The following is a 27,531-nucleotide window of genomic DNA, read 5'->3' as shown; positions in this document are numbered from 1 at the left end:
CAGCACTGAGGTGGTTGGATTTTCCCTAGCGACTGCAGTGGTAGTGGGAAAGACAAAGGCAGAGCGACTATTCCTCTACAACAGCTCAGGGGAGCTGGAGCGAGCAGCACAAACACAGTCTCACTTTAAAGCAGCACTTTATGATAAAATGTATTTAAAAAGCTTCATCTTCGCCTGCAAACTCTTCTATCTATGGATTAAAACCAGTAGTAGTTGTCACTGTTCAGGTATCCCACAATAAAGGTAGGATGTGTGATGTGTTGTTAACACAAACTATACTCAAATGGACAGACATCCAAACGGGTCAATCTTTTTTTACATGAGCATAAGACACATGCTTCAGTCCTCAGTGAGACAAAAACAAAGATTCTGTTATAATTTTTATTACCATACCTTCAAAAGAAGAAACCCTGTTGTCAGTCAGGAAGTCAGTCTCACTATTCTGCATTTGTACAGAAGAAAAATACTTTTTCCGTTTCAAGAACTCTCTGTCTTAATAATGGAATGTGATATATAGAAATCATAATTAATAGTGGAAGGCCATTATGACTGTGCATAACTAGACAGGTATTTGCATTGATTTGAACAAGTCATATTTAGAAAAGCTTATATTCAATAGAAGTCCAGCCAGAATGCAGCTGTCATCACAAACATGAATTTACTGTAATGATGATAACTACAGAAAAACTGCAAGAATTCTGCTAAATAACACAAACTGCTGATGTTTCTGCTTCCCCTGTGGATTAATGTAATTTAAGTTTATCAACTGACTGGCTATATTTTAATTCCTCTACTTAGAGGAATAACGTGTAAAGTCAGGAGGTAAGCTGATGATAATCGACAATAAAATGACTGATTGGAGGATAGAAGGCAGCTCATGTAGATTCCTTTGAATAACAATGTATGACCTCAACGTTGGTTTGGTTTAAATTCAGTGTTACAGTCAGTATGTGTGTTTGTTCTTGGGTTCACTTTACTGGGCTCTCCTATAAATGTAGCTATTAACGTTCTGGATTTGTCTTGAGATGTTATGAAATCTGACATAAACTGATCAACTCTTCTTTAGTTAACAGCTGAAGTCCTTCGCTGCGTGCGACCAGCTGCGTTGTGGTTAAATGTGGTTAAATACTACCTAATGACACCTTTGAGTTAGCGCTGTTGGCTAACATTTAAACAATGTTTCCTTATTGAGTAACAACACTGTTAAATATACAGTAATTGCTGTTGAGCTCTGGCAGTCACTGTTAACTACAACCCTGTTGGGCTGTTAGTTGGTAACTAAGAGTGTCGTCAATGACTCTTTTCTAATCTGCCTCATCTCACGTCCGCCTGTGAAGTGATTCTAGCATTCCTGGTGTTGTTCCTCATCTTGTAGGTGCTGCTCAGCTGGTAGCTCTATATTCTACCACAGGTGGAGACTGTAAACCACACACAGGTAAGAAGATGTCTCCTCTCCAGCAGGCACTCCCACGCCTTTTCATTAATTCATAACGGCGGTGCAGAAGTGTGAGTACGACGTGGTGAACAGCCTAATGAGCTTGTGTTAACTGGCTGAAAGGTCACATTATGACATATAAGAAAAACCTGCACCCATCAGCAGGAATTAATGGTCACCTGAGCTCAACTGTGAATCCAGGGACCTCCAGTCGACTTTAGACGGAGTCAGTGAGTCTGTAGAGGGCTCCTTCAGTCCTGGCACAGATGTTGAGATTTACTTTCTATGGCCCATTGTTTCATTATTTCATTTATCTAACTCACTGTTACATCAAAGCACTTTATGTGATTCAAATTGGATTGAATATATTTCCACTTGGCTACATTATAGAGTAAAACATTGCCGTGTTAATTGATGGAAATTGTTTCATCATTAATGTGTGTAGATAAGCTAGAGGTCATACGTAAAGACTAACCAAAAGCACGTGTCTCTTTGTGTTGTATTTAGTATTTATTTATTTTTTATGATAGGAAAGCATTGTCATCTGATCAGGGCTCATGTGATAGCACATGTGCTAACATGTAAACAGAAAATAATGTTTTAGTCTCTGTAGAACAGCAGTGTGACCGACTGACACCACCACAGCTCTGAGCTCTCTCTACAGTAGTCATACTGAAGTCACCTGGAAATGACTCTCACTGCCCAACAAGCCTCTTTCTTTGATCATCCTCCCCCTCTGCACTAATAACACTATAATGATTCTGCTGTTAGTACAGTTCTGAGTCAGTATGCTTTATGGACTGACCTTAGAAATCAATTCAGCAGCACATAAGCTCTATTAATGGAGTCCTCTCCTCTCCTCTCCTCTCCTCTCCTCTCCTCTCCTCTCCTCTCCTCTCCTCTCCTCTCCTCTCCTCTCCTCTCCTCTCCTCTCCTCTCCTCTCCTCTCCTCTCTTTCCGGTGAGCGTGAGTGTGAGTGGTGGATCGAGTGGCGGATTGAGTGGCGCGAGTGGTTTGAATGTTTTTCTGTCCTTGTGGTTGGACAAATTGCACCTCTTTCTTTTTCTTCTGTACTATGTACATGGTCAGGTAAGTGCTTTGTTATTTTTTTTTTTTGGTGTGGGAATCGTTATTGTGTATTTGCTGGTGTTGTGAGGACTCTCAGGGCGCAATGGCGCCCGCCGAGCCGCCACCTCCGTCACTCCAGCAGAGAGTACGGATCGTCCCTCCGGATAACACCATGTTGGTGGAAGATGTTCTGCTGGCGGTAGAAGACCAGGTGGGTCATGAGAATGTGTTGTATGCTTCAAGGATGAACAAAGACGTCGTTGTCTTCCTACAGGAAGACCAGAACGTCTATCAGCTGATTGAGCGTGGTGTGATCATCAATCAGCTGTTTGTTCAGGTGTCCCCACTGTCTGCACCATCCACGCGGATCACCGTGTCAGGTGTCCCGCCGTTTATTCCAAACGAGTTGTTGGAAAATGGGCTCCGTCGGTTCGGTAAATTTGCAGGTGGGTTTACTGAAATAAAATTGGGTTGCAAAAGCCCTAAACTGAAGAACGTTAAGTCCCTGCGCTGGCAGGTGTTCATGTTTCTGGACACACCCGATCAGTCTCTGGAGGTGTCCTTCACAGTAAAACACGGTCACATGTCCTAACATGTATGCTAATTTGGGGCAGATGAAATGTTTTGAATGTGGTGATGTTGGACATAAACGTGCATTGTGTCCGCGCAGGCGGCGGGCGTCCGCTTCTGCGTTGCCCGTGGAGGGCGGCGCCGCCTCTGCTGCGGTGGTGGCTGATGATGCAGTAGGGGCGGAGGGGATCGCGGTTGCGGAGCGTAGTAGTGAGGTAGCGGCAGAAGCCGCTCCAGGTATCAGTCGGCATGTGTCCTCGGAATCGGCGCGTGGTGACGAGGTAGTGGTTGAAGCCGCTCCCATTGCTGATGCGTCTTTTCCGAGGTTGTGGCCGGTCGTGTTAAGGCGGCGGAGAAAGCCACTCCAAATGTTTGTATGCTTGTGTCTTTGGATACAGCGGTTTGTAATGAAACGTAGAAATGTATTGATGTAGTAGAAAAAAGAACCGATGTAGTTGAATCGTTGACGGCACGCGATGCCGTGGATACTGAAAGTGTTTCCGTAATTGTGCCAAGTAGGAGATCTAGAAAGAGATCAAATAAGAGATCCTTGGAGGGACAGAACCAAGCTGAGAATCAGGCTGATCAGAAGCTGGTCTCCAGAGCTGTGGAGACCAGCAGCGGCAGCAGCTGCTCTCTGACTGAGGTCATTGAGACTTCTTCTCGGACGGGTGATGTTGCTGCTGCCGCTCCAAAGGATGTGAATGATAATGATAGTGAAAATGGGAAAGACAGACAGATCGCGTCTCATAGCCAGGAATCGATTGTGAAAAACATGGACTACGACTCTGAGTCAGATACAGTTTCTGTGGGTGAGTCTGCCAGCAAGCCTACAGATCTGTATTCTTTGACATTGTTCATTTCCTTGATGAAACCTACAAAAGATCAACAGACATTAGTGATTATTTCGATGATGCTGATAAAATCATTGGTTCAGTTAATATTATTAAAAGGAGGGTTGGTTTTGACCAGTTAGATGAACAAAAGCGATTTTGTTTAAAGAAACAACTCTGCGAAAGGAAAAAAAATCGTGTAAAATAGTCAAGAAAGTTAAAAATTCTAAATGACCATGTACAACACGGTGTTTCTTGCTGAACTTTGTGAACTTCTGAACATTGAATGTTGTTTTTTGTCTACTTATCTTTCCTACCTTTCGTATGGTGAAATTTAAGATCGGTTCTTTAAACAACAACGGAGGGAGGGATAAGCAGAAGAGAGCTTTGGTGTCTGAAGTTATAACCCAGAAGGGAGTGGATGTGATGTTTCTCCAGGAGACTCATACCACTCCTGCTGACGACACAGATTGGACTTTATGGTGGAAGGGGTCCCTTGTCCTCAACCACGGTAGTAATTTTAGTGCAGGTGTGGCTGTTCTTTTTAGACCACAGGACAACATAAAGGTTTTATCCTGAGGTGGTGAAGGGTCGGCTCCTCATGGTTAGAGCAGAAATTAATAATTGTGTTTTTTGTTTTCTGAATATTTACGCTCCAAGCAAGGGAACCGATAGGATAGCCTTTTTTAACATTCTGGAAGAGGAACTGAGGAAGCTCCATCAAGAACAGATAATTTAAGGGGGGGACTTTAACTGTACTTTGGATTTTACGCTGGATAGAACTGGCAAAGAGCCTCATCCACTATCCTCTAGTGGATACGTGGAGAGTTAAACATCCGAAATCCAAACAGTATACATGGTTAAAAGTCATAAACAACAGGATCTGTGCAGCTAGACTTGATCGGCTGTACATTTCACAGTGTCTCACCTCCTCACTAGCTGACAGCAAAGTAACCCCTGTTGGCTTCACGGACAATCATTTTGTTTGTACAGATTTGATCCTTTCACCAGGTGGGAGGGTTAATTTCTACTGGTGTTTTAACAACAAACTCCTGCAGGATAGGAGTTTCTGTAGGAGTTTTCGGGTTTTCTGGCAGAGATGGAGGGAGAGAAAGGTCGATTTCAATTCAATAAAGTTGTGGTGGGAGGTTGGAAAGACACAGATCCGGGTTTTCTACCAACAATACACAGCTTTATCGAGTTTTAAACTTAAGACAATTGTAAGAGAGCTTGAAGCGGACATTAATTTCTTAGAGAAGGGATTACTTCAGGACTCAAGACCAAACACAGGTCGCCTGCTGCAGGAAAAGAGGCAGGAGGTCAGCTCTTTCCTCTAAGAAAGAGTGAAGGGGGCACTGGTTCGGTCCTGTTTCCTTCAACTGAAGGATATGGATGCTCCCAGCTCTTTCTCCTTTAACCTGGAGAGATCAGTAGCGCAGAGGAAGAGAATGACCTGCCTGCAGCTTCCAGGAGGTGTTCTATCTACTGATCCAGCAGAGATGAGGCGGCACACAATGGACTGTTATGCGGACCTCTTCGGGGCAGAAGTTTGCAGGATCGAGAGTCGTGAGGAGCTGTTGGATGGTCTTCCTCAACTCAGTCCGGAAGAGAAAGCTGTTCTGGATCTAGAGTTGTCTCTGGAGGAGCTGACTACAGCAGTTAATCAAATGGCGCACGGAAGGGCGCCAGGAATTGATGGCCTCTCATCTGACTTCTAACATATTTGGAATATTCTTGGGCTGGATCTGCACGGGGTCAACCTTGAATGTTTAAGAACTGGGTCTCTTCCTGTGTCCTGCCAGAGAGCAGTGCTCTCTCTGTTGCCGAAGAAGGGGACCTGACTTAAATTAATAACTGGAGACCGGTTGCTCTGTTGTGCACGGATTACAAGGTGCTCTCCAGAGCGATGTCCAATCGGCTAAAAGATGTTTTAGCTTTAATGGTGGACCATGACCAGACTTACTGCATCCCTGACAGAATCATCATGGACAATATTTTCCTAGTGAGAGACATTTTTAATTTGTGTCGGGAATATGGTGTTAATGTTGGCATTGTGTCACTAGATCAAGAAAAAGCTTTTGACAGGGTAGATCATGATTATTTGTTTGCCTTACTTAAAGCTTTTGGCTTTGGGTTTATGTCTTGGGTTAGTTTATTGTATAATGGTGCACAGTGTATGTTGAAGATGGGGGCAGGGCTGAGTCAGCCGAATCCTGTGCAAGGGATCAGGCAGGGTCGTCCTATTTCAGGATAACTCTACAGCCTTGCCATAGAGCCCTTGCTGTGCAGATTGCGAGGGCAGCTCAGTGGTTTTTCGATACCTGGATCCCTTGGTTTTGAGTGTCCTCCTGTTTTATCCGCTTATGCAGATGATGTTTGTGTTTTTGTGTCAACACAGGGGGATGTTCGGAATTTGAGGGATACTCTGTCCTTATATAAAAGGGCCTCATCGGCATGGGTGAATTGCGGAAAGAGTAAGGCATTGTTGATAGGGCAGTGGAGGGATCAAGTGGTACCTACATTGCCTGGAGGGCTTAAGTGAGGGAATGAGGGGCTGAAAGTTTTGGGTGTTTTTTTGGGCACTGAGGGCTTCCAGGGGAGGAACTGGGAGGGAGTGAAGGAGAAAGTGTGTGCCAAGTTGGCTAGATGGAAATGGTTGCTACCCCAGCTGTCATATAGGGGAAGAGTTCTGGTTGCTAATAACTTGGTTGCCTTGACTCTGTGGCACAAGCTGGTTCCTTTGACTCCACTGTCTAGTCTATTGGACGAGATACAAAAAAATATTGTGCACTTCTTCTGGTCTGGCCAGCATTGGGTCAAAGCACCAGTGCTCTAACTGCTGGTTACTGTAGGAGGCCAAGGACTGGTGGACGTCAAATCTAAACTTGCCTCATTCCGACTGCAGACAGCTCAAAGACTGTGGCCCTAGCTGGCTGGATTCTGCTCGTCTGCTGCTGAGGAGAGCGGGGAGGTTGGCCTATGACAAACAGCTGTTCCTGCTTCGTTCGGAGGAGTTAGACCTTTCTTGGCTGTCTTCCTTTTACGCAACTGTTATGCAAGCCTGGAAGATGTTTAACATAGCCCGCACTAAGCCTGAAACACCGGGACTGTGGCTATTTGATGAACTGACATTTTGCAATGGGTTAGCTTGAGGGTTAAGCTGAGGGGAGCTTGCTGCACTAAACTGGGGCATCTGATGCCCTAAGGGAGAAGTGTGGCATCAACTCCATCAGACTGGTTGAGAGAGTGGTGGATGAAGTCTGTGCTGTCCTACCCCCTTCATTAAGAAGATTTGCAAAGGACCGGGACCCTGTAATCAGTGGAGCGAGGAAAGCATTTACGTTTTTCCTTCGGTGACGATAACCCCAGCCGTTGGGGAGTGGACGGAAGAAGGAGGCCAACTCCTGACCATCACGACACCTATACTTGGCAGTTTTCAAGGGGCAAAAAAAAGGACCTCTATGAGATATGTGTAAAGATTTCACACATTAGGACATTGGGAGGTGTTGGGGAGTCGAGGTGGGCCCGGTTTTTTGGCCCAGATTCTTCCCCGAAGAGCAGTTGGCGGAGCCCATACAAGCTGCCTGTTAAGAAAAGGGCAGCAGACCTCCAGTAGAGGGTTGTACACGAAGCCTGAGCTGGGGGAAGGGTGTATATTTTGTGGAAACTGCGAAACCTTGGAGCATTTGTTTGTTCAGTGTGCCCGGCTGGTGGCACTGTTTGATTTACTAAAAAGGTGGTTTCGGGGTTTTGGAAAGGATTTTACGTTTGATCTGTTTAACTTTGGACCAAAATATTGAGCGGTAAGTAAGCCTGTTATTGTGTTGCTCAATTTTTTGTCTGCAACTGCATAACTGGCGATCTGGATTACACGCAGGAACCGGACTCGGGGTGCTGGTAGCACAGAAGTTGTGCCTGTGATGGAGGGACTAGTAAAAACCAGACTAATGGTTGAACACTCCTACAACAAAATGACCGACAACATGCTGGTTTTTAACGAAATATGGGGTGTTGGGGGGGGGTTTATGTTCTGTAGGTGACAAAAACTCTTTGGTTATTAATTTTTGATCAGTCTCTTTAATTTTATTGTTTTCTGATCGTTTTTGTTTTGCTTTTTGCTGTGGTGAGTTATGATGATTAGTTAAATGTAAATAAATGTTTCTTTGAAACCTCTCCTCTCCTCTCCTCCACTCCTCAGACCAGTGGTCATTCTGTAAGTCTGAGGTTGAAATTAGCACCATTTACAAGGAAATAATAGTCTGTCTGAGCTGACAGGATATTCATGAATAAATATGGACCCACGGGTAAACACAACTCATTAAAACACACGGGTATACCATGTGTCTCCTTCCCCTAAACCACTGATACATGTAGAAATAAACTGCTTCAGTTTTGTTTCTCATTTTTGGTTCACATGATTTAGAAATAAAGAACATTTGTGCTAGGGGCGGAACAGAGACTCACTTCAGGAGGTCTCCGATCACATTCCTGGACAGCAAGAGTAGCTGAGTAGTCGTGGTTAATTAGAGGAGTCTGTGGGAAACCCCTGAATCTGAAACCCCCTCCAGAAAACCCCACCACTTCAAGTAACAGCGGTCATGTAGTATGGAATTCATCACTTTGTGGCCAGAATGGAAGATTCCACCACTTGCAGTTTGTTGTATGAGCTGTCATCCAACATGTAAAAGGGACAATGTCACGGAGCGTGATCTGTTAATTTTCCCCTGTAGATTATTACACAACCTGGAAACCGTTGTTCAATAGACAAAAATGACCATCAAATGAAGTTTCCTTTCCTGAACAGAGTTGGCTCCATCATCCCTGGGGAATATCCTCTGTCCAAACCCACAGTCCTTCCTGTACAGTATGTTTAGTAGGATTATATCATTGAAACATCAACAATACATTGTGTCCATGTCAAGTTTGTCAAATTTACTCAAACATGTCATGTTATACCTTTTTTGGTGAAAGGAAAACTCATAACATGTCCCTATTCCAGTGTAGAGTTAGCAGATATTTTAAAATTATTATTGATGGATTATTACATATATGAAACACAACTGAGGCACAATCTAGTCGGGAAGTTTATCAAATGTTTTGTGCTTCATACACACCTCTCTAGCTGCTCTTTCCCTTCTCTGTCAATGTCCTGTTAACTGCAGTTGTGCATGTGAAGGGAGGGTCTGCTCCCCAATGCAGTCATGTTGCATTATGGGCAGTGTATGATAAAAAGAACTTAATCAATACGAGCAAATACCACTGCATCATGTAACGCTAAGCCGTGTTTTGAAGGTACAAATGATTACTGATAAATAATAGCTTCTATTTTAGTCCAAGCATAGACAGTGTGAAGGCAGTGAATACCTGAGACATTAAAAGTTAGCAATTAACTAGGAGGATGATGAGTCACGCAAATGTTTATCCTACTGGCTCAACAAAGACAATATTGTCAGTCCGGTGAAGAACATGGATTTCTGCATATATAATAAATTAAATCAAATTGAACAAAGAATTAAACAGTGAGAGGACCCATCATGAGAAAAAGACGCCACTAAACCATTAAAGTGAATTGCTATAGAGCCTTTCGGATTAATTTCTTTTATTGCTATGCAAGGAAACTGAAGTCATGTGGCTATAAATGATGAGTCTCACTCAGCAGATGCCTGCTAGGAATATAAACCTCAGCTTTCTGTAGTCTCAGTTTAACCTAACAATCGTAATGGGAAGCAAATACTATAAAACTAGAAAGCGATGCAAATTAACATAAACCACTGATCAGTTTAATTCTATTTTTCATTGCTGTTTATGGATTATGAAGACAATTTTATTGAGTAGCCTATGCATTATGAACAGATAATTTGGAATTATAGTTCTCTCATCATGAATAAAGTAGCAGGTTTATTTTGGGGGTGTTTGTTTTTACCGAGGAGGCGAATGTATTCAAATTTTTTGAAAAGGAACATTAAAAGTAATTAATCTGTCCGTATTGCGAGATTAACATGTTGTAGGTAATCAGATCCTTTTATGTGGAAAATTGAGACTGGAAATAGAAGATTTTTAGAGAATGAAAGCAATCGCAATGTCTAATCATGCCGCTTGTCTGATTTTCCGATTGCTGGGGGTGAATTTAACAGGCCTGGTGATAAAGATGTCTTTTTGAATTGTCTCCTCTATAATTGGAATGAACAAACATGCTTCCAACAACCCAAGTTAGATTGTAAACATCTGCTCTCTCTTGGGATAATGGCAGAGCACACATGGTTTGAGGAAAGATTTAGTCAGAAACTTAGTGCAAACAAGAAAACAAATTTAGAAGAATGTATATGCGCAGTCGTTCCTGCACAGCCCCAGAGTGTTTGTGTTTGTATATGTCTGCGCACAACGGGTACAACTATTGGTGACCTTATAAATATTTGTGCAGAACCTCTCCATCACAAGAAAACAGAGACATGCTTTCAACACTAATTCTTCAGACTGCAGATCAAAATAAGCTGCACTTCAACATTTCAGGAAGCCTACAAATATAATGGTGGTGATGCATCAATAGGAACCATGAAATGCAATGTGGGGAGCTCTACCGTAATTTTCTATGGGTTTTCACGCAAATAGGACCCAATTAAAGAAGCAATGGTATAAAAACAGGAAATTAATTTGTGACATCCACGCTCTCTCAAATGACAACATCAAATGCAGCAGTGATTCATATTGGAGTAAATGAAATGACCTGAACAGCGATTTGCAGTTTAATGTCAATAGAAAGTTAACAGTAAAGCGAGTTGCAGTGTTTCTTTAGCAGAAGCGCGTGATGTGTGTGGAGACGGAATGTTTATTCAAATAGCATTGACAGATTGTTATATTTTGGAATTATTTACCAGACAAAATGTCCAAAAAACGTATCGCTTTCTCAAAGTCGGAAAATGCATCTTTTAAGTTCTTGTTGAGTCACAACAAACAGATGAGAATAGAAGGATATTTTCTGATTCAAGAAACTCATCAACCCATCAGGATTTTGAAACGCTCAAGCTGACATATTTAAACAGCTTATTTTGTCTATTCAAACAAAAACCAAAATAAAAAGATTTTCATTTCACCGTCACAAAGAGTGTTCATTAGAAAGAAGACACTTCAGAGCAGCTTTAGAATAAAGAGTTAAATAAATTTTGCACTTCAGTGAAGACTAATCATTCAGCCCTAATTCTGTTGACCAAAACGTGGCCAAATACATCAGTGGAGCAGACAAAATAACATCCAAACTGATATAATGATTTTGTATGTTTTGTTGTTAATGATGAATTGCTGTCTGCAGACAGTCTAAGTGGAAGTTTGGCCTACAAGTGCTCTGGTATGTCCTGGAAAACAAAAATCCAAAACATTTCCAAAAGTATTTCCCAATGTTCAGGATGCCTTCAGCCAATCGGCCTTGCAAGACCGAGGGTCTTACATGATTCATGGAAGAGACAAAATCTCCTTCTTATCCTCAGCTCTGCTGGAATGTCATGCTTTGCATCTTCTGAATACAAGGGGGTATTCCGCACTTCCTCAAAACTCATTTTCCTCCATGCCTAGTCCATTCTCTTCTGGGAATGGATTTAAACTGCAGCCAAGGCAACAATATGTACCAGCAGCAATATGAAGTCTCTGCTGCAAACGCAATGAGGCATTTTAATAGGATGATTTGAGACTGCTGAGAAGGCAGGCAATCTTCCTCTCTCACTGTCTGTCTCTTCCTCTCTTTCTCAACAACTGTTTGAAGTTTGGACTCAACAGGGGTTTGACAGATTCAAGGTGAAAATGAAGGGTTAGCTGTGCAGTGTCATCACTCGGGAGATGTGGGAGTCGGGTTCTTAAATGTCTGATAATTATCTATGCTTGTTGTTGTGAAGCGGGCACTACAGCACCCATGCAGTGGCCTTGGAAAACCCCATTAGGTGTTGGTTGAGCAAAACACTGTTTCATTTTCTGTCTTATTGAAAATTTACAATGAATATTTTTCATCCATGATTCCAGCATGTGAATCATTACTGAAGAATCTTATCATCCATCACATGGGGGAGAGTTGTTTCAGGCACCTATCATCACACCTCAGTCGAATTCCATCCCAGCGTACAGCATCAAGTCAATCAGGGTCAAGGGAATGCATTCAAGTGAGTTTCCCATTCCTGGACCTACAGTCTTATCATCTCCAGACACACATAGTGCAGAGGAGACTTTCAATCAGCCCAATAAAAGCAACCAGGAAGCAATTCTTCACTCCTCTGTCAAATGTTGCGATAAGTACAAAATACCTACCACAAAATGCAGAGTTCTTGGTTCTGATTATCTGCAACCCATTTCCTTTTCTGATAAAAATAGCAATGTAGTAATGTTTTGCATGCTAAGTTATGATGAGGGACCCGTGTGAAGGAAAATAGAAGGAAAAGGAGTATAAATGGGAGCGATAACAGTGAGGAACATCCTCACTATTCTGTTCCTCTCAGTACTTCTCAGCCAATAAAAAGCCAATCTCATAATGTGCTCTTAACCCGAGCCATGAACTAGACAGTGGAAATCCACAGATAAATGCCATCATCAACAAAAATGATCTGGGAAGCAAAGACTGCTCCGAGGAAACAGAGGAGCGTGTCATGGAGACGACAATATTGTCTCGTTGATGGGAACATTTAGCTCTTAGAGGTAGTGTTACACCAGAACGGAACTCATCGCTTAGCTCCGCTGTTAAGTACACCTCAATTCTCACTGAATTGTTTTTTCATTGACTCGTACTGTGAAGTTCACCCCGATAGAGCTCGTCTGGAAACATCACATGAAGACATGTTTGAGACGTGTCCTGTCTTCATCTCTTTGGCAGGGTGCTTTCCTGATTCTGCTCCACTGACTTTCTGCCAACTTACCTGCCTGTCTCTTCACATGCTCTCTCTGAGATGGCAGTCTGCATCAGGGGTAGCATGTTAATAGACCTCAGCCATCTGCCACCACAGCAGGAGTGGCATTTCCAGGTGGTTTCCAGGGCAGCACTTCTGTCACCTCTGCTAATGGACTTAAGACAGGCTAGCGTCTGCTGTTACATGTCTACTTCCACCCTTAATAATTATTCCAACATGAAATCAGCTCAACCATGAACTTGGAGAGATTTTGGAGTCATTTCAACAATACAGGCCAGGTTCCTCTGCCCCTGTATGGACATGAAAGTGAATATATGCCCCACAGCTGTCCTCTCTGAACTGCGTGGAGCCACATTCAAAAGTGGAAACTCTTTCCCGAGTCCGAGTGCACGGAACCTCTGCTCCTGCTGGCAGCCTCCACAGCTCTGTCAGTTCACCACCATAGCTGGCATTCCCTTACAAGAAAAAAATAATGAGCCTGTATTTTTGGCCATTGAAAACCACTGTAGCAGGCTGCCAGGAAGTACTTCCAATGTCTGATCGTTATTATCAAGCACAAATACACTCCTCTAAAATTGACGAAACACAGAAAACTAAATAAATCAAGCACTATAAAATTAAAACCATAAAAGCACCTTAGCTGTGCAAACAACTACATTCCAAATACTGCAGTGAACACGGGCTATAAGCTAATTAGCAGTGTGTGATTGTTTCATCTGTTATATGCACAAGTCATATATATATATTAGTTGGTTGGTTTCATTTCTATATCTTCCCGATTGCATCAGTTTGTTTTAATGTGCAAATATAACATTTTTCAGCTTGTTGTATTTTACTATATACTCATTGTAAAGATTAGATTTCATATTAGTCTACATTCAATATGTGAGGATGAGGAAGAGAGACGAAGAAATGTTAGAAGAGAAGGGAAGTGTCTCTCTGGCAACAGTTTGGACACAGTTCCTCACGCTGCATTGATCACAGATTGGGTGTGGCAGGGGGAGGTCAGGCTGTGTGTGTGTGTGAGTGTGTGTGTGTGTGTGTGTGTGTGTGTGTGTGTGTGTGTGTGTGTGTGTGTGTGTGTGTGTGTGTGTGTGTGTGTGTGTGTGTGTGTGTGTGTGTGTGTGTGTGTGTGTGTGTGTGTGTGTGTGTGTGTGAGAAACATGGATACAGGGGGAAGGTCGGAGTGCATTCCATACTTTCTCTGTGGCGGTTGGTCCCTGGAGAGCCTTACAGAAAGAGAAAGAGCATGAGTGGGTGGGATTGCGTCCATAGTTTTTGTTATGTTCCAAGTACTGTTCATGAGCTTGATGAAGTAATGAGAGACGCAGGGCCTCCGACAAACTCAGGCCAGATGGGGAGAGGATTCTTCCCCACAATTAGTCTGCAGCAGAAGCATTAGAGTCAGTGCCTTGTCTCTACAGAGAAATAATAATCACTAGGTCTTTTAGCAGAATACTTAATCGGCACTATTTTCCTGAATACTGTAGTGTTTAGAGTGGAGGGTGTGGAGGGGGAACCAATTAGCAGCACGTGGTCCAAATCCAGACTGTAAGAAGCCCCATTTTACTTGTGCCAACAAGACTCAGAAGAGGTCTTATGATCACTGATATGTGTTTGTTAGTGTGTTTTAAGTTGGAGAAATCGAGGATTACTAAAGTGATTCCACAGAACTTTGATGGACTCGTGGGCCTTGAGAGGAGAACAGGTGATCTGATTTGAAGAACGTGGTTTAGAGGCAAATTGTGATGTTTTTTCCTAGAAGCAGGAGTCGTTATATCTCCCGTCTGTCCTTTTGAACTTCATTCAATAAAATTTTGTGGGAAGAAGAATCCAGGAAGTGAAAAACTAATATTATAAGGCTAATCCAGGCATTGGTTTGGATTCATGATGTTTATCTCTTACAAATCTGACTATTGTGGCACAGTGAAACACCATAACGATGTGACGATGAGGATTCTCACAAAGTCAAAACTCTTTCAGTGAGGGCCTGTGTCAGAAACACCATTGTGCTGACGAGCCAATCAAAAGCAGGCCCAGGTGGGTAATTGCATCACCATAGTCAGATTCATAAATCTATAATACACTTAACTTTTGTCATCTGAGATATTTGAACAGGTGCTATTCAGCCAGCTCAGTGGTACTACAGGGGTCCCAGGTGCTACCGGGGGCTGCTTAGTCTGCAGGATTAGCTGGAATGCTGCCCGTCAGGTAAAAGTTTTACATCTGAAGTCAACGCCCACACCTCAACAGATGTCTTTCATTTAAGAGTTCCACTGCTTGATGTGACCTGAGGGCAACAAAGAACCCAGCGTTCACATCACTAGTGTCTGCTCTCTCATCAACAAACTGGACAATCTAACACTGTAAGTTCACATTAATGGTGCCGTGTGGACATTTGCACCTGTAGTGGGGACGCAATGAGCAATGTAGGTATGAATTGATTTTGCTTTTCAATTGTTTCTGTACAAAAATATTCGGAATTATCCATTTAATTTGCTGATCCACAGCTGTTTGTGCAGGCATTACATATAGCTGCAAACACAATGAAAAATATCAATTTGATGATGAAAGAGAGAATTTTTGTTACAAACGTTAACAAAATCTTTGTATGAAACTCCACATGGCATCAGAATCAATCAAAAAACTCTTCTTGGAGCAAACTGTGCCCACCAACAAAAAAGGCATCTTTGTCCTGTGTATAAACGGTTCAATAACCAAAATTTTCTGAATGCACTGACAGTAACACACTGGCCATAAGCATTTATTTTTCTCTCTTGAAATCAACACCAGCACGTCTCTGTCACTATAGAGAAGAAGTCCTCCCAAAAAAAGAATCAGCAGTGCTACAAATTTATTAGGATATAAACAAGAGAGTATGTTTACCAGATTAATAAGAAAACCTCCTCTTAATCCAAAGTGAATGATCACATTTCTCCAAAGGCTGAATGTGGTAATTGTTCTTCTTAAACCACTGAATGTTTCATAAGGTGACACAGCATAATTTGTAGCTTCTGCTCGCGGGATCTTAAGCTCTGGCTTTTGACACAGACTTTCTCTCTTTGAAAATTGACTGCTGATGAGATTTTACGTGTTGTACATTAAACTTTTCATGAATGAACAAGATATTTTAAATTCTGGAAGGAACTTTTGTTCAGCCCAAAGAATTTCATCCTCATCCAAGCCCAAGCAGTGCTTTACTAGAACGCAGTCAGAAATTACCTTTACTACTGTACAGCCAAAAGTAAGCCTCGCTATATAAAAAGGAAAGTCATACAAACATCTGTCTTCCTTCATTCTTCCCTGCATTGGCCTCAACTCCCCACCCCACCCCCCAATCATGTGAGCCACCACCACCTGACTTATAGTTATGCTTTAAAATAGTTTATGGATTAATATTGACAACCTCCCCTGAGCCCATAAGGACTTCTTCACCAATTGACTTCAGAGTATTGATCTATTCTGAGACTGACTATAATTTAATATGTCAAACTGTTTACATTGATTTCAGAGGAACATTTTCACACAGCCATTGTTCCTAAAGACCATTTGATTGCAAGGTGGATGAGTGGCAGCAATGCTTTTTGTTTAAAAAACAACAACGTTAATATGACAGACTAAGGAGACGGGTCAAAAATAAAGGGTGTCATCACCTCGACAATAAATACATTTCTGTTAGGAGCTTGAATTAAAGGTCTTTGGCAGTATGTTGCAAACATTCTGCCAAATCTGTTTGTGATGTTATTAATTCAATGAGGAAAAGTATCAAAGCTAACAGGAACAACAGACTCACTGGATATCTGTAGAGATGTAATTGAAGCTCCCTCGGGAAACAGTGCAAAATCTGACATTTCAGTGCAGGGCAGTATATTTATAGGAAGTCAGTTCATGTTTATTAAAAAGCCTTGTCTGTGCAGCTGCTGTGATCCTGCACAGGGCAAAACCAACAAATGGACCAACTAACAGCTTGGCCTTGAGAAAGATACTCACCTAAAGAAAACTTAATCTCCCTAAGCCACAGGATGCTGACGGCAGTTCATCAGGCACAGAGAGTCAGAAATCTCTCACAAAAATCATCTCAAACTACAATCATTAAAAAAACACCCTTAAGCTAAGCTTTCTCTACCTCATCCCTCTTCATATATGCGTGCTCTGCTTGTTGCTGAGGGTGAAGACCTCAGACTTACTCAGCCACTGTTAGAGGAGTTTGCTGCTGGTTTGATCAGTCACCTGATTGCTTGCCTGGCCTTTTCCCAACAGGAAGTATGACATCACTGCTCTGACATTCAGGAATGTGGGCATGTCAGCTTGACTGTTCACAGCGCTGGAACAAAATGGACCAAGCAAGCTTAATGCTGTTGATATCTCGCTACATCTGTGTAGTTCCAACAATTAAGACTTAACACTACAGCTGTGTCCAGACAAGATCTAGGCCTAGGGGGAGAGGTGACACCACTGACAAAAGGTCATACCTGGAACCTGGAACAACAGCAAATGAATGATCCAAAGACTGCCCCCTTTGCAGTAAATGAAAGGCTTTTATCTTATTGCCTCATTGGTACTCAAAAACCTTTCCCAAACAGCCACTGCATTATAAATTCATGTCTGTCTTCATTCTGACATCCTTTAAGAGTGGAGCTGGGGGCTCATCTGCCAATCAGACCATTTAGATATTGTAATCATGCCCTTGATCAATTGTACGGAGAAGAGATAGAGGGAACTTTATTAAACCTTTGTGAAGACAGCAGAAGTCTTCTGCCAACAAACCCAATCAGCTAACATATACTTGGATGATTACCACATATCTACCCACAGATGAACATTGAGTGTTCACTTCTTGATACCTCAGTAGCTTTATTGAGTTCTTCAAGTTTGCCCAGTACGAATCTTACTGCTCATCCCTGGAGGTTCATGGTTAATGAAGGCATGAAGTGCAAACAGCAGTAGAGAAAAATATATCTGTTGGACCTTTCAGCAACTATTGTGATTTGTTGATTTGTGAACTCCCTGCATTGTGAGAGCGAAGTTAATTAATTCCAGAAAATGTGCAAAGAAAAACCAGGGAAGCTGAGCTTCGTGTGTCAGAGGCACAGAGACACAAACACAGTTCACAGATCAGTCTTTGGGTGACCAGCCATTTTGAGGAATCAACTGTTGCTGAAGCGGATATTCCCGATGAAGTGGGCGATTTAATGGACACTGATAGCCAGTTGTTCCTGTAGTATCATCTCAGGAATCTATCACAGACACACCAGGCCAAAGGCATCTGAGGTCTTCCCTCACTGTATTTGCACATGACCTCAATGTGAAGCTGAAGCTGCACGTTATCTTAGTTTTTTTTTTTCAAGGTATAAATTTTCCACAGGGACAGAGTTGCTATACATTGATATGACCATCAACAGTGGTGTTTCCTGTTTAGCTCACACTTCAGAGAAACAAAAAGGGACTTTCTTGTCTGCATTACTGCTCATTCCAAAATAAAACCATTGATTAATCCAAGATGTCAGCCATACAGTGTGAATGCAACACGAGAGTTTAATTCAGCACAGGCCATCATCTTACTGCAGCTGAAACAAACAAAATAGCTGGAAAGAATAAAATTGCAAACAGCTTTAGTTGGCCATGCATAAAACTAAATGTGCAACTATTTCCTATCGGTATACAGTATATTTGTTATTACATACAGAGAGAATCAGGAAACATCACTGTCAAGGCAGTTCAGCTCATGAGTCAAGATTGTTAGGGCTCTTGCAGTTCCATGAAAACTTCAGTTTAGAGCTCATTCCTCATCTCTTACGTCTTTCCCAGTTAAGTGATGGTGCCATGGTGCCGCCAGCCCCTGTCAGAGATGTTGGCGAGCAGTTCTTGGGCCCTAAGCTCAGTTTGAAACTCGGGAGCAGGAGCAGGAGCGGAGCCAGAGCTGGAGCGAGTTCAGCCCCAGAGGAGCCCAGCTGCTGCCTGGGAAACCAAACTCATACCGGCTCTGGCTGACAATCGTAACCTCAACCCCTCCCATCTAATAACAACACTCAATCTGTCTCCTGTTCGCTTTTCAATTTGCTGCCTTTTCCGTTGTTATTCTGATGTGTAGAAAAATAAGTCATCAAAAGAAAGGTGGAATGATATGCCTGTCAACCAGCTACACATCCCCAGAATATTTCTCGTTGTGTATTTTAAATACTCCTGTGTTCATTTTCTTACTCTCATGCTCTGAGAGCCTGGACTGAGTGCACACACACACACACACACACACACACACACACACACACACACACACACACACACACACACACACACACACACACACACACACACACACACACACACACACACACACACACACACACACACACACACACACAGAACATGGTCATGCTGTGACACTCACCCCGGTAGAGGAGACTGTCATCGTGGTGGTTGTGCTGGTGGTGGTTCAGGGCAGGAGGGCTGCTGGCCCCCAGCTCGGCCAGTCTGCGGCTGGTGGCAGACAGCTCTGAGCGGAGGTTGGTCACTTCCTGGCTGGCAGACTGGATGGCCCCATCAATCCTCTGAGCCAGCTGTTTGTTGTCTTCCATCATTTTAAGGATTTTCCCCTGAGGACCAAATCCACAGAGAACAGCATGATGTCAGGTGGAGCATTAGAGAGGGGGGGGTGAAGCTAAGACCTTTTCCTCTTCTTCTCCCCTCCTCCTCCTCCTCCTCCTCCTCTTCCTCCACCTGTGCTTCTCCTCTCGCAGTTTACTTCACACACATAAGACTCTAGTCCGTCTTGTGTTCTCACGGATCCCAGAGAGGATGTCTACCTGTTACTGCATGAAGAACACAGTGTGGCCGAGCACTACACAACTAGAGGAAACGTGTGTCTCTCTGTGTGTGTGTGTGTGTGTGAGCGCAGGGCTTAAGGAGAAAGAGAGTCAAGGCGGGAGAAAGACAGAATGCAAAAAAAATAAAAAATAAAAAAAAAAAGCCAGAAGAGAGAGCGAAAGGAAAAAGGACAGCGGAGAAAAGGAGATGCCGCTCAGCAGGCGTAGGGGAAGTGAGTTCTCCCGCCGAGGAGACCGTGCTGTGAGCAGCTGCTCCCAGAGAGGACCCAGCGCACACTGAGATGACATGCAGCCTTTTAAATGGATTGTACCATGTAGTGGAGGACCAGGGGAGAGGGGGGGGACACACAGTTGGACTGAGCTGTGCTTCAGCAACTCTCTAAGTAGAGAGTGTTGTGCATCCCACACCCTTTGGAGTCTGTCATGAGGCAGAAATCAGGTCTGTAATGAAGTAGAAGTCCAGACTGTTTCAGTCCAGTCTCCGTCTCCCGTCACTCAGAGCTGGGCAGCAGCTCTGGACCCTTTGACAGGAGCTCGTCAAGCCCTCTGTTTCGTTTCCCTCTCACTCCCACATTCCCTTCCTCCCCCTCACTCAAACACCCGCTGTCTCTTTGTCTCTCCCACCCCCTCTTTTTTTTTTTTTTTTTCTTTTTTTTTTTTCATTGCCTTATATATTCATCTCTTTGTCCTGGGAAAGCTCACCCCCACATTGGTGGAAGGGGAAGGGGGCTGGCTGAAGGCACCCAAAGGGAAAACAGTTCAACTCTGAGTGCAAACTTAAGCAGAGGACAGAGACACAGCCCTCCAATGGGCTGCACACAAAGACGAGAGACTCGGAGAATTACAATTGGGCTGCGGCGAGAGCTGGTGGAGCTTTTTCTTTTTTTAAAATGTCTTGATCAGAAACAGTTGGAAGGATTAAAGTTCATTTAATCCGTTGGTCCTGCAAACAAACTTCATCAGCATCAAGTCCCTCAACTGTTAGACAGCTGCAAATTCCATCCCACACACAAGAGGTTGGAGTGAGTGGGCCTTCCATTTTCACTTACAACAATCCCACATAGTGCGTCAAGAAATCTGAATTTGACATTTAATTTATCAAGTCAGAAAACACATCCTGTCTTTGGCAATACGAGGCAGATGAGTGATACATCTCTGGAACGCTGTCATCCAAAGCCACAGTGATAAGGGCTCGATGCTTATTGGTATTCAAACAATGGACACACAAACAAAGATGGGACTGCAAGGCTGGGAAAATGACGAACAAATGAAACACAGAGCTGCTGTTTAGGCCGGTGGTTTGTTCACCACACCCTGTTTATGGAAGAACCTGTGCAGATTTACTGTGTTCTGGTTTGGTCCATTGGTTCAGTCTAGTGCAGAATATTAAAATATTGGTGTTTATAGTAATAATAGTCAATTAGATAGCCTATTCTACATATACTGTCATTATATATATATATATATATATATATATATATATATATATATATATATATGTGTGTGTGTGTGTGTGTGTGTGTGTGTGTGTGTGTGTGTGTGTGTGTGTGTCTGTAGGTGCATATATAGGTATATATATATATATATATATATATATATATATATATATATATATATATATATATATGTATATATAGGTGTGTATATATACATATATTTATATTTATATATAAACACACATATACAGTGGTATCTCTACTTACGAAATTAATTTGTTCTGGAAGAAATTTCGTAAGTGGAAAAATTTGTAAGTAGAGACGCGTTTTCCATGCAAATGCCCTAATACGTTCCAAGCCCCCCGAAATTTAGACATAAATGTTTTATAAAGCATAAAAATGCATCAAATCGTGTAACTAATACATGTTACAATTAGATTATTACACAATAAATGAGAGTTGTGCATAATGTAAAAAGCAAAGAATAGAGTAAAGAATAAAAATGATGGTCATTTCCCTTTTAACTGCTGTCCTCATTGTTTTTTACCCTCTTTGGTTCATGCACTCTTGCCTCACCATGCCGAACAACAGAGTGAATTCCAGTCCTCCTTTTGAACTTCTCCAACCACCCACGCGATGCCTTTAACTCCTTAAACTTCCTTTTGTTTTAATAACGTGGCGATTGTAGATGCATTACGGCCATATTCTTTGGCGAGATCAACCTTAATGCATCCCTTTCTCATGCGTTTCTATCATCTCTTGCTTTGTTTGTATGGACAAAAATACTCTTTTCTTCTTGTTTTCTTTTCCTGTTTCCTCCATCCCTTTTCTTCGGGTCCATAGCGAATACTCAAAAAGTTAATATATTTACGTAAAACTATCAAAACACGTCATGGGTCGAGAGCCGAATACATGAGGACGCTACATAGACACCTATCTAGCTACACATAGAGGTTCCTCTTAGCCAAGGGGATAACAGGATGCTAGGTAATAGCCAATGGCAGAGCAGCTATAAGAATGTTGCCTTCAGGAACCTTTGGGAGCTGCGAGTAGCAGCCCATACTGTATTTTTACCTTTCGTATCTTGAAATTTCTTTTGTAACAAGAGGTAATATTTTTCTGTTGAGGCGTTTCGTAACTTTCGTATGAAGAGACGTTCGTAAATAGAGGGACCACTGTATATACAGTATAATTCTCTACATAGCAAATCAAATAACACAAATTATAAAAATAACAAAACACTGGAAAAACTCAATGATTACTGAGCGAGGTAAAAGACTTTGTGAAAAGATTTTTTAGATGACAGAACTAGATATATGTACCAACTGTAGTGTGATCCATCCAATTTTAGATATTTCAGTTAAAGCTAAAATGTTTATCCTGCTTGTGTTTCTATATGACAGATGAAGAGAATACCACAGTCTGTTAGAAGTCATCCTCTGGTGACCAGCACGCATGAAACATCATGACATCCAATTATTATCCACATATTTGACTGGAGAGCAGTGGTTGACTTACCAACCATCCCCTGAGATACACTGTAAGCTAAACAAACCATCATCATGTCACAGCTGTAGGTGACAGATTTAACAATCAGATTGAATCCCAGCATCACTGGGACACGCGGCATCATGACAGCATATATGCTGTGACACGCCTGTGTTTGTTTCTCCTGTTGTCTCAGTCACTCATCTCCCTCTCTTGCTTTTCAACTCACGGCCTACGCAAGCTTGATGATTTAGTTATTAACGAATACATTTACAGTGCAAAAAGCCCATTTTGTCACATCACATGTTAAAAGATCATTATCACCGTCTAGACAGTCACTGTCCCAGATTCCATCACTGTCCCTGATTTGTAGCGCGTGTTTGACTGCCTGTAGCGCTAGGGCGGGATGAGGGTGGCCTCTTCTCTTACAATGGAGGAATCCCCTTTACTTCTGACACAACTGGTTGTCTTAAACAATATGATGGCTGCTTTCATGTGGAAACACAACCACAGTGTGCTTTAAGCTTCGTGAGGGAGGGCTTGCACTCAGCTGTGGAATGTGACGAAATTAATGATTTTTAGGATAAAGGGTGGGAACGTGTTCCAGACACACATAAACAGCGAGACAAATACGTACTTTGAGGAAATGTAATGCAATGAAAGTCCAAAACACACAAAGTCACCCTCTGTCACCACAACTACTGAGAGCATGTATAGTATATGACTATATAGTATGAGTTACAGACCTTTGACTGGGACACTGTTGACTCTCTTATACAAATGTTTTTCCCATCAGCACTTTAATGGACTTGGTTCACTTTTCCAAACTTGGTGAACTGTTTGTGTTGCGAGTTTCCTCACTTGTTTGATGCTCTTAATGGGAAGTTTAATTAAGTGTGGCGAGGGTGTGTAGTTAAAAAGAGGTATTGATAAACAGTCACAATGACTGTCTGCCTGGGTTAATTGAATATCGACTAATCCTCTCCACACCGGAATGCTTTCCATTTTTTCCCAATAAGCAAAGTGATATAATGTCCTGCTCAACTATTTATACACGTCTTGTCAGTGGCCCGGGGAAAATGTCCACTTTGTTCTGCAGTCTGTCCAAGTCTGTGAGATATGAGACGTGCATGAATGTGTATGAAAGTATGTTGGACGGTGTTTCATTCCAGTGATGTATAATTAGCCATAATGAAATCAGCCACCATGTGTTTGATGTGAAGGATGTTGAGAGGGCAGGAAGAACTGCCCTATAGGTTCTGTAATGTTTCTCATGAAATACATATTTAATTAAATGTCTAAATGAGGCTTCCTTTAATATGATTAAGGCAGATCTAAAATAAAAAAAATATTTCATTTCATGGACAATTTATTCAGTCACACAGCATATTCTTTTAGCGTGTGTTTATATATGCCAGAGATGTTGGAACCAAATCTCACCCTCCATATATAGTAGAACTGCTCTGAATGGAAGAGCCAGCAGTTCTAAATAGCTAAACCTCAGTCCGATTATTTATGTGCAGGCATGATAAATTGCCCATTTAGATTTTACTTTTGTGTCAGATGGTAGGGGGCAGAGTTAAAGAACAAAAGTGTTGCATGAAAAGTCTGAGTGTCTTTACATGTCTTTTTTTTTTTGCCATTACCTCTTGCTGTCTTTTGCCAGCTATTAAACAAAACACTTTTTGACTAACGTTCTACTTTTCCCACTGCACCGACTAATTTTTACTTAAGCTAACGATGGTGAATTTGATTTTTCTAAACCAATTCAAATAAAATGCAATGTAATCTGTAATATGAGTATGTAAATAATCACTATACAGCAACAGAAAGAGAAGCTGGATTTCTGGCACACATATAGTTCACTGCTTTGAATGCAGCAATGAAAATGTCTGGGTTGGAGGAAAACATCGGGTGTTTATGTCATTGGAAGTGAGGAGGAGAGAAAGGCTTGAGCCCTGAGTGGCGTCACACAGAGACTGAGGGTCATTGATGGAGTAAACAATGACTGGCAGGAAATGGAAATGAAACCTCACTCTGTCTCTCTTTTCCTCTCTTTCTCTCTCTCCCTCTCTCTCTCTCTCTCTCTCTCTCTCTGTCTCTTTCTCTCTTTGTTTGCAACCACAAAACCTTTATAAATTTAATAAATGAACAGTTAAAATCTACACATCGCCTGACTTTGAGCCTATACAGTCGATGCAGCTTGGAAAAACATTGAGCATTGTAACTGCAGGATGGCTTTGATGATGCATATGTTTGATTTAAAAATGCCTTCTCGGAGGAAAATGCTGCAAAGAGTACAAACAGTTACTTGTAACCTGAAATAAAATGTGTTGACTCTGTCGGAGAATAAAAGAAAGCGACTAATGCTGACATAGATGCAGTCATATGATTTGACGCAAGACAAGACACTTGATCAGAAGGAATAGCGACTATCAAAGGCGCCTGTTTCAAGTCCAGCCAGTTTCTGATGTACTTCTGGACGCTGTGCTCTTAAATCTCTGCTCACTGAAACCCTCTGCAGGCTGCTAACCGATTACTGAAAGTAGACAGCAGCAGCTTTGCTTTGGCTTGAACTCTAGCTGAGGGATAACCTTCCATCCCATACGCTTGGCCTATCAAGGCTGAGATAAGGCCTGGAGAGAGGCACACATTATCAAACTCAGTCTGTCATCAAAAGTCCTTCCCAAAGAAGGAAGGCACCTTGCAGCCATGTTGTTACCTCAGATCTGATAGTTCAATACTGATGAACAGTTTGACAGCCTCTCCGCTTGGAAAGAATGGTTGAGGGGCTGTGCATGAATCACGGGGCCAGATGCCTTGATGAGCATCAAGATAAAAGCTCGTCTCAGGACTGTCGGGGAACCCAAAAGTGAAAAGGAAGCTGTGAGGGGGTAGGGGGAGGTGTGTGTGGGTATGCAGAATGGAAACTATGTATTTGATGATGGAGAATAAACCTCCATGGTTTCACATGTCTTATCTCCACCTGGAAGAAGTTTGTCCTCCCCCCTTCGATCTCATGTCTGCTCCCTGCTGGTTGTTCTATGCCATTGCTTTTTCTCCCCACGGTCCCCACAATCCATTGCTACATCTCATGTTGATATGTCTGCTCACTACCAGGTTTATTCTATCTACTTTTGACACTTGTACATGCTGACATGCAAAGCTGAATGCTGCAGTAATCCCTGACGACCTGCAAAACACTATAAGATCACGAACAGAGCCTGGGTCTGTCTAAAGATGTGCCTATAACCTGTGGGCAGATTAGAAGGATTGGTTCCAATTTATACTCATCGCTGTGATTAAAATACTATTTGAAAGAGTGAAAGAACAAGGAATCAGTATAATAGTTTTTAAAAAAACCTTTATCACAGTCCTAATCCTAGTGGAAAAAAAGAATGACAGCTTATGAAGATCGATCAGATGTTCAATAGAGCAAAGGAGCAGCCTGTGGATAATGCTGGAAGAGAAAATCTTTCAAGGTAAATCATTTTCTACAACACACCGAGAACATTAATTATCACTAAGCCTTCCTTCGTCCGCCTCTTTCTTGTTCTTTTCTCAGAGCAGCAGAGTGAGTTTCACAAGGCAACTGCAGCGGAAATGAACCTGACAGAGCTCTGGCCATTGATTTATGATGCACGTTTATTATTTGTTGGCTATTAATGGCGAAGCTGTAAAGGCAGGTCTGAGTATGCCTCCCAGTTTGAATTACTGAAGAATTCATCTCTCATTCATTAAATAAAGGAAAATCTTTGAAGTCAGACATTTAGAAATATTCGCAAAATATTTGCTGTCTTGCAGAGAGGTAAACAAGAAACTTGGTGCTGCAGTCCAGCAACTACTTAGTATAGCTTAAACTAGAAACATGGAGAAACATCTGAACCTTCCTGTATGCTTCCCTGTCTCTCTGCAGCTAACAAATAAAGAGACCACACTATATATGATATATCAGCAGAACAGATGAAGGTGATAATCACTTAATAATTTATTTACTACATGTGAAACTAAGTGATCCAAGCTGCTGAACACCATTCAGCCGTCATTGCAGAACATACAGTATACTCTGAAGCCCGCAGAGAAAACACCTTTCATTTTAGCTGAGACCAAACATGGATTTTCTGCACCAAAGACAGCCACTCCCAGGTATATTGTGGCACTGCAGGCAAATGTGTGACAGTTTGAGGGGGAAGGAAAACTATGCGGTGCTGAGGACAGATTAGTCCATAACGGAGAGCTGTTTCAGTACAGTATACCGATAAGGAGCTTATCCTCCTGTCAGCGCTTGTAAAGGCACATCTGCACAGCCTATTGATTAAGAGAGTCATCTCACTGTCGTGCTCCCACTCAAGAGGACAGTTCCAATGAATGGCAACACTACAGACAATAATCGTTCCATCACCTGCTTTATCGCCGTCCTCATGCAGCTCCTTTCTATTCATGCCAGCGCAAGGTACTTTTTTCAAATTCTTCACATCCAGGTGACATCCTATATCTGTGACTTAGTAAATCTTTCTGGTTTTAAATTTGTGCACTGGAGGAGAATCACAAAAGCAATAAAAAAATTCCTTCAAAATGATCACATAAAACTGTGATATTTATGTCTCGGCACTAAAAAGAACATAGCAATCATGCAACAACAGAGAATTAATCATTTTTCCAAGACCCTCAATGTCCTATGTACTTGAAACTACTTGATAAAACAACAGAGACATATGAAACTTGAAGGACTATGAAAAAAAAGCAACAAGGAAAGAAAAGTGGGAGATAAATAAGGTTTAGAAATGGAATGGCACAGAGACAGTGAGGAAGATACAAACACATGAAGCTACAAAGTCATTTATTATACTTCAGTGTTTATCTCTGTGACAGAGACTGGAGTTATCAGAAGGACTAAATTGAAAGACAGTCAAGCGTTCAGCAGAGACCCACTAACAGGAGCTGAGGAACAAACGAGAGTAAACGCTGTGTTCTGGGTTTAGCATACTGCTCTGT

General features: G+C 42.1%; 1 protein-coding gene across 5 annotated transcripts in view; it reads right to left on the bottom strand.

Moving 5' to 3' along the window:
• kaznb (kazrin, periplakin interacting protein b) overlaps positions 1 to 27,531 on the bottom strand; it is a 113,056-nt gene that overhangs the window by 51,572 nt on the left and 33,953 nt on the right. For 4 of the 5 annotated variants that reach the window (XM_068315017.1, XM_068315016.1, XM_068315015.1 and 1 more), the window contains exon 3: positions 19,177 to 19,381. In XM_068315017.1, coding sequence (XP_068171118.1) covers positions 19,177 to 19,381 — 205 coding nt within the window. Of the gene's footprint in view, positions 1 to 19,176; positions 19,382 to 19,923; positions 19,942 to 27,531 lie in introns of those variants that run through there. The other variant, XM_068315018.1, reaches the window with a different exon arrangement.

This window comes from Antennarius striatus, chromosome 5, assembly GCF_040054535.1.
Source record: "Antennarius striatus isolate MH-2024 chromosome 5, ASM4005453v1, whole genome shotgun sequence".
NCBI classification, from domain to species: Eukaryota; Metazoa; Chordata; class Actinopteri; order Lophiiformes; family Antennariidae; genus Antennarius; species Antennarius striatus.
The sequence above is the reverse complement of the archived record's forward strand: the minus strand, read 5'-3'. Positions and strand labels throughout refer to the sequence as shown.